This window comes from Pteropus alecto, unplaced genomic scaffold (assembly GCF_000325575.1).
Source record: "Pteropus alecto unplaced genomic scaffold, ASM32557v1 scaffold134, whole genome shotgun sequence".
Lineage (NCBI taxonomy): Eukaryota > Metazoa > Chordata > Mammalia > Chiroptera > Pteropodidae > Pteropus > Pteropus alecto.
The window spans coordinates 1,942,073-1,949,882 of record NW_006436283.1 but is presented as its reverse complement, the minus strand read 5'-3'; the positions used below and the strand labels follow the sequence as shown (position 1 = coordinate 1,949,882).

At 51.8% G+C, this 7,810-nt stretch overlaps 1 protein-coding gene across 1 annotated transcript in view; it reads right to left on the bottom strand.

Annotated features, from left to right (window-relative positions):
* Positions 1-3,437, bottom strand: part of LOC102894317 (TBC1 domain family member 16) — a 16,485-nt gene extending 13,048 nt beyond the window's left edge. Inside the window, 2 exon segments of the mRNA XM_015589734.2 lie at positions 655-802; positions 1,747-3,437. Coding sequence (XP_015445220.2) covers positions 655-802; positions 1,747-2,024 — 426 coding nt within the window. The 5' untranslated portion in view covers positions 2,025-3,437.
* Positions 3,438-7,810: the final 4,373 nt, after the last annotated feature.

Here is a 7,810-nt window from a genome sequence, read left to right as displayed (position 1 = left end):
CCGGCCGCAAAACAGAATTAATGCCTAGTTCGGCCCAACTTCCCCCTGCCTCTGCCGGCGGGGCCTGCAATAAATTACATGTGATTGGCCGCGTACAAAGGGATCGCTGTTCAGCGAGCAGGGAGCCCGCCTGTCAGGTCGCCTCCACAGGCAGTCACAGATCCAGGGCCAAACTGCAGCTGACATTTAATTCAAAAATCAAAGGTTGTTCAATGTAGGGGGGAAGAAACGGCATCTACCGTAATAAGGGAGCCAGCAGGAGGCTCGGTGGGGAGCAAGGGAATTTTAAAGTCAGCCCGCGTCTAATAAGCACATACAGTATCTTAAACAGATAATTAAAGAGCTCTTATTACATTTGTATGTAGATTGAGCAAAATATGGCAGGAAGCCTTGTCAAAACATGATTTTTCAAGTGCAGAGCACTGACTTTACAAGAAGCCCCGGGCGCATGTTTCAAACCCAAAGTTGCTGCCCGATCAGCCGGGAGCCACCACGGTGTCACCCCGCGGGGCCCTGGGCGCAGGAGGAGAGAGGTGCGCCTGGGAGTCCTGGACCCCTGACGGAGGAGGGGCGCGGAGAGGGGGTCAGCAGCCAGGTGTCTCCGGGGCGCCTCTCCCACCCCTCCCACCCCAGGTGCGCCCCTCCCCCGGCTACCTGGTCCCTGAGGTGCGTCTCGGCACAGTACTTCCACTGCTGAAGCACGTCCGCCAGCTTGTCCAGGCCGCCGTGGTGGTAGTGGAAAACCTTGTACTGGCTCTCCCGGCTGGCCACGACCAGCTGGCCGCTAGTGCAGGCCTCGTCGCTGAGCGGTTGACGCAGGGGCAAGAGAGAAGGGGTGAACATGTACACACGGGGTTTTATTTCCAGGCATCATCAGATGCCCCCGTCATGGGTCTCAGAGGCAGGAAACAGGAAGTCCCCGTGGAGTTTGGCTGCTGGGTGGGAAGGGGGGCAGAATTACGCCCCAATTTAAGCCATCACCCCCTTTGCTGAAGAAGGCGAAGAGCCCCTCCTGGGGAGGCTGGGAAGTGGCACTGTCCCTGCTCTCTCCGGTGGAGACCTGCCTGAGTGGCCCTCTGTCCCTACCCCCGCCTGCCAGGCCTCATCGTCCCCTCTTTCCAGGAGAGTCCGGGGTGGAGGCCGTTAACGGAGTCAGAATTTGAACCCAGAGGAGGAGGCCCCCAGAGAACCTCCGGCGGGGGCCCTCCTCCAGCAGGCGTGGGTGGCACTGTGGGAGGGGTGTCCTGGGCCGTCACTGCCCGTCTATCAGGCCCCGTGCCCGGCCTCAGCGGCCCCTCCGTCAAAGGTTGGAATGTGGCTCTGGGTCTGGCATCCCCTCCTGTCATATGCGACAGACACGCCCGCTTCCTCCGGGCGGGACTTTGGGTGGTGCCGCCCCATGGCGGGGCCCCCCTGCCGTCCAGGAGAACACACCTGACCATGGTGCTGGGCAGCTGCTCTGTCCCCGGTGAGAGAAAGGGCGCCCTCCTCCAGGAGGCCCCGGCCCAGCCCCAGAGCTGCCGAGTGGGTGATGGGGAGCAGCCCGCAGCCACCACTCTCTGCAGCCCCGTTTGGCTTGTGTCCCCAGCCCAAGCCAGAGTCCAAAGCGACAGCTGGCCGCCACCGCCCTGAAGGCAGAGGGAAGAGCTTGGGAGCACCCTGACCCGCGTCGGTGCCGCCGGGAAGCGGGCGCTGGCGGACACCGCCCCAGGCCGGCCTCCGGGAAGCCGCGAGAGCCGCTCTCACCTGAAGAAGAGGCGCAGGGAACGCATGTGTCCCAGGTCCACGCGGAACACGCCGCAGATCTGCTCCAGGGTGCGCGCCCGCTGCGGCTCGTCCCAGCGCGGCGTCTGCAGGAGGCCGCTGCTGTCCGGGAAGCGCAGGTGGGCGTCCGCGCTGGAGGGGGACCTGGGGAGCGGGTGGTGTACTGGCCACACGTCTCTGTGCAGGCAGAGCGTGGGGGAAAACTCGCACACACGCGTGCCGGGCTCAGTCACACATTCGCAGACACGCCGAACACACATGCGCGTAGCACATTCTCCAGAAACCCACGAATGAATGAGTGAGTGAGTGAGGAATGGATGAACCCGTTACGAGGCACGCCCGGTGACATTGTCCTGGGGACGAGGACACATTTTCGCAATCGAATTCCGTTCCACTTCAGAACGACAGACAAGGTCACGCTGACCAGCCCATGCTGTGTGACCTTGGGCGAGTCACCATGCCTTTCCCAGCCTGCTTCCTCGTCTGCATCATGAGGATAACGAGGGCTTTGTGTAGAATGAAGGCCCTCGGGGACCTGTCCTGACCACTTTGGACGGAGTGGGCTTTCCGCACGCGTTCAAACCGGGTCCCTACGTTCCTGGAAAATCATTGGTTCAGTCTGCGGTTCAGGAAGGGAACACCTGGGTCACTAACGCCGCCGATGCCGATGCAGCCAGCGCGGGCCTGGCCCTGGGCTGGCCGCCTCTCCCGGCTGTTAGCGCCTCCTCCACGGTCATGCATGGCCTTAGCGCCCCCATCGCACAGAAGAGGACCTGAGGCCCAGAGGGGTCGCGTGACTTGCCTGAGGTCACACAGCCGGCAGGTGGCGGAGCTGGGATTCGAACCAGGCACAGTTCACCGCCTCTAAGTTTGAGTTCAGCATTGCACCCCTTTTACTCTGTGTTTTCAAAAAAAATTCATGAATTCGTTTGGGACCCCAGTCACAAACGTTTTGTAATCTGGACTCTGCCACACCGCAGGTTAAATGCCGTCTCTTGGGATTTTAATAGTCACATCTAGCAAACGCTCGCTAAAACGTACTCAGATTAAGGCAAACATCGGCCTCGGGCTGCAACCCCAGCATCTGACAGAGGTACGACCGCCATCACTGGATCCGGCCTGCCTCTTTCACCCCAGAACACGTGTTGGGGTGACTCGCCTCCAGCACCTCTTCCCCGGTGGGCACCAGGGCTCCACGTGAAGCTGCTTTGGAGGGACCGAGCACAGTCCCGTGACTGGGAACTCCCTCAAAGACAAAGATTGCTTTTCTAGGACCTTCGCTGCTTCTGGAACAATCGAGCCAGGTGTGCGGGCCGCGGCGGCTCTTCTTCCTACCTAAAGAAGTGGCCGGAGCCGACCTCCCACCTCTGTGGGGCACCTGTGCTCTCTGAGGAAACAGACTCAGGTGAAAAGAGATGGCCAGATGGGAAGGGAGGCAGGTGAGCTGCCCCACTGTGGCCACGCGGCAGACTTGGTCCCCAAAAGGCCGAGGGGCTCTCCTGTCTTCCCGCATAGACCCCTCTCCTGTCTTCCCGCGTAGACCCTCACCAGGCCCTAACGGCACTATGCAATCGTCATTTGTAAAACGGGGCCGGTGGCCGGTCTGAAGATAACACCCCCCAACCTCCCGACCCCCGCCACTGTCCACGGTGTTTCATAATCTGCTTATGGCGAGGGGGCAGCAGCCAGGAGGGTGTGGGCTCGGCATGTCTCCCCCAGCCAGCCAGCCCACCCCCGGCTTACCCCCAAACCCAGCTGGAGAGGGGCCACCGAAGACTGGCATTATTTCCAGCCTCCACTGTCCCCACCGCCACTCCACACGCACCTAGCGCCACCCGCTAAAACCTGTGTGCCCTTCCCAACACGCTGCATCTGCTCGCCCTGCGGGAGGCCAGGGTTCCCGGAAACCGGGTCCAGGGTGGACACGCCCTGAGAGTCACGGGCGGAGGCCCCTGCTCTGCGCTGTGGCCGGGGGACCGGCCCCAGAGAGAGAGAGAGGGCCCGCCACACGCCGTCCCACAGCATGCTGCCTGCCTCCGGGCGGAAGTCTGCTCAAGCCCTTTCTAACTCATCAGGGGGCAATTATTTACATTAATTAATTGATTGATGAATGAATTCACCACACGGTGCTTGGGACCCACAGCTGGGGTTCCACGGGCTAGAAGTGGAGCAAAGTTGATGGAAGCCTCGGTCCTCCATTAGTTAGGGCCTGTCGCAGCGGACGGCTGTACGGTCACCTAGGTCACCTAGGTCACCTAGGATGACATCGGTTTCCCCCTCAAGACCGGTGCCACAGGTCTTGGTAGCTTATGTGTCCCCAGGTCCCAGCACGGGCCTGGCACGGAACGCGAAGGCATTTAATACTGACGCCTGGGGTGGAAACGTAACGCGTCTGGAGTAAATCTTCGAGTCATCTTCGAGTCATTGGAAAACAATCGTAAGGAAGCACAAGCTCGGCAAAATTGAAATACCTACGGCTTTAACTTTTTATCTTTTTACACATGTAGAGCAATTCGGTTTTAAGACTATACATATGTGCTGCATATAATTTGGTTTATGCAGAAAATCATTAGGTGCAGCGCGCTAAGGTTGGAGGACGGTTAGTTTAGGTAATAACTCCCAATATTTACCTACGAAAATGTTTTGTAGGTAAAGCTAGAGGATGTGTAGCATTTCTTACTTTGTGTCCTTTTCCGAGGATCTCCAAAATGCAAAGACAGGATGACAAAGAGCCAGCATGGCCACAGCAAGACACGGCACGCGAGTTCTTTCTCCACCTAGTAACCGAGGTGGGCAGTCATTTTAAAAATTACAACATCTAGTGTCGGTGAGAGTCTGGGGACACAGACATGCTCGCACAGCCAAGGGGTCAGATTTCTCCGAACGACGACTTGGAAATAGGATGCAAAAGGCTTAGAAACGTTTATACATTTTGACCCTTTACTTTCATTTCTAGATATTGATCCTGAGCAAATAACCAGAGATGTCCATGGAAAGTACGTACGTGAATCGATGCAGAAAATGCACCTGACGAAAATCTAACACTCGTTCACGATAAAAGCCGTCGGCGAACGAGGACTCGAAGGAAGCCCCCTCGAACTGACAAAGGGCACCCCGAACATTCTACAGTTGACATCAGTCAGGGTGAGACACCGACCCGCTCCCCCCCTAAGTCAGGATGGGTGAGCGTATCTGCTTTCGCCACGGCTGCTTAATGCTCTGCCGGAGGCTCTAGCCTCTGGATACGGCAGGAAAAGAAAATCAAATGCATCACGATTAGGGATAAAAGAAGGAAAACGGTTCCTCTGTGCAGATGATATGATCGTTTACGTGAAAAATCCCGTGGAATTTACAAAACAGCTATTAGAACTAATAGGTGAATGGAGCGAGATCGCAGGCTGAAAGGTTAATAAGGAAAAGTTAATTGTATTCTTAAAGACGGGCGACAGATCATTGGAAAAGGTAACAAATAGAAAAATTCATTTATAGCAGCAAAACGAAATACCCTACATCAAATATTTAGAAATAAGTTTAACAAATGACATGAAAGATTTTTACACTGAAAAACACAAAACCTTGCTGAGACAAAACGAAATGAAACCTAAATGGAGAGAGATGCCACGTCCGTGGACCGAAGCAGTCGGCACGGTTAAGATGACAACTTTACCAAACGCACCCAGATAGTTTTCACCATCCCGGTCAAAATTCCAGCGGGATGTTTCCGGGGTAAAAAATGACGCGCCGACTCTAAAGTTCATACGGAAAAGACCTAGAATGAACACAGCAATTACAGAAAAAAAAAAAAAAGAGAGAGAGAAGAAAGTTGGAGAACTGATCTGAGTTTGAGACTTACAGACCTGTGGTAGTCAAAGCCGTCAGGTAGTGGTGAAAAGGTGCACTTAAGTCAATGGAGCGGGATGGAAGACTCCAGAAAAAGGCGATATGAGCAAGGGACTATTGACGAAGATTCCTTGGAGAAAGGATCGTTTTTCACAAATGGTGTTATATCGACTCGATGTCTGTATGAAAAAGTAAATTAACATCGACCCCTTCCTCATGTCATACACGAAAAATTAACTCAAAATGGATCACAGACTTAGATGTGATACCTAAAACTATAACACTTCTAGAAGAATCCATAACAGAAAAACTTCTGTGAACGTAGAATTAGCCGATGGTGTCTTAGAACACAAAAAGCACAGACCATAAGACAAATAATGAATTAAGCGGAAAATTAAAGACCCGTTTCTTCAAAATACACCATTAAGGAAAACAAAAATGCCAGCCACAGGAGAAAATATTCACAACACCTACATTCAATGAAAGACTGTATCCAGAATACGTCTGAGGAACTCTTAAACCTCAAGAGTGTTGCTGGACAAAGCGTTCTTAGAAATGACACCAAAAGCAAGATCTATAGAGAAAAAAGCTGATGAATCTGACTTCATTAAAACGCAAAACTTCTGCTCTTTGAAAGACACTGTCAAGAAAATTAAAAGAAGAGCCACAGACTGGGAAAAGGTATTTTTTTCAAAATACATATTTGATGAAGGAATTTTATCCAGAATGTATAAAGAACCCTCGTAACTCAGTTATAAGAAAACAAACAACACAACTAAAAACTGGCAGAAGATTTGAAAAGACACCTCGCCAAACAAGGTGGCAAATAAGCATATGGTGCCGTCGATCATGGGAAAAATGTAAACAGAGACCACAACGGGATGTAAAGAGACACAACAGTTGAGGATACTTGGGATCATCTGTAAGCCGGGAAATGCAGGTTTAAAGCACCGTGAGCTACCGCGGCGCACCTGTTAGAATGGCTAACATCGAAAAGGCTGATCATACCAAGTGCTGATGCAGACGGTGGCGGGGGCGGCGGGGGCGAGGGGGACTGGAACTCTCTGCGCTGCCGGTGGGAGTCACATGATCAAACCACTTCGGAAAACGGGGTGGCCGTTTTTTAAAAGGTAAACGCACACCTGCCCTATGTCCGCACATACAAGATTTTTACACGAATGTTTGCAGCGGCTTCATTTGTAATAGCTAAGGACTGAAAGTGACCCGGCGGTCACTGGCAGATGAATGGATAGACAAATTGTGGGCTACACACACCACGGCGTAAAAACGAATGAACAATTGCTACATGCGAGGATGCGGACACGTCGCCAAATCGCCACGCGTGTGGAGAAGCCAGGCAAAAATAAAGACTTTATACTGCGCGATTCTGTTTATGTGACATTCTAGGAAGGACGAACTAATCCGCAGTGACAGGAAGCAGAGAAGTCGTTTCTAGGGGAGGGGTTGCGGGGAGGGATGGATTACAAAGGGACACGGGGCAACGTTCGGGGGCGATGGCTTTGCTTACTACCTCGATGGTTTCACCGGGGTCTACATACAGTTCATTGTACCTCAAATCTACTTCAGTGAAGTTGTAAAAAATACCAATATTCGACTCGCTATTATTATTAAATTGCTAACGATGGGGCAATATTTTAACATTGCGACAATCTATATGCTACCATGCCATTAAGCTATCATAAAACATTTTATAAAAGTATAAATTCACCAAAGAAAGAGCTCACACCACGATGCTGAATTGGAGAAAGTAGGACGTAAAACTGTATGAAACGTGATGTCAATACGGTTTTACATGGAATGTAGCATTATAGATATTTTATAATAAATATGTCACGTAAGTAGAAAACTGTGCCCAAATCATAATAATGATCATCTTTAGACGGCATGATTATAGTTCATTTTTATCTTGTGCTTCATTTTATAAATTTTCTAAAAGGAATAACACATCATCTTGCTCATCAGAAACAATAAGCTCATTTTCTAGACACATGTCTTTTTAAACAAGTCTGTATTCATTTTTATGTTGTAAAACCAATAAGGATAATTTTTTTTAAAAAAGAAAGAAAAAAGTAAGGTAAAAATAACCAGTGATCATCACGTTTGCCACTTAACGGAGGCTTCCTCTGTGCCAGGAGCTCTGCTAATGGCTTTAAAAACTTTCATAGACCAACCTTACGAGGGAGAT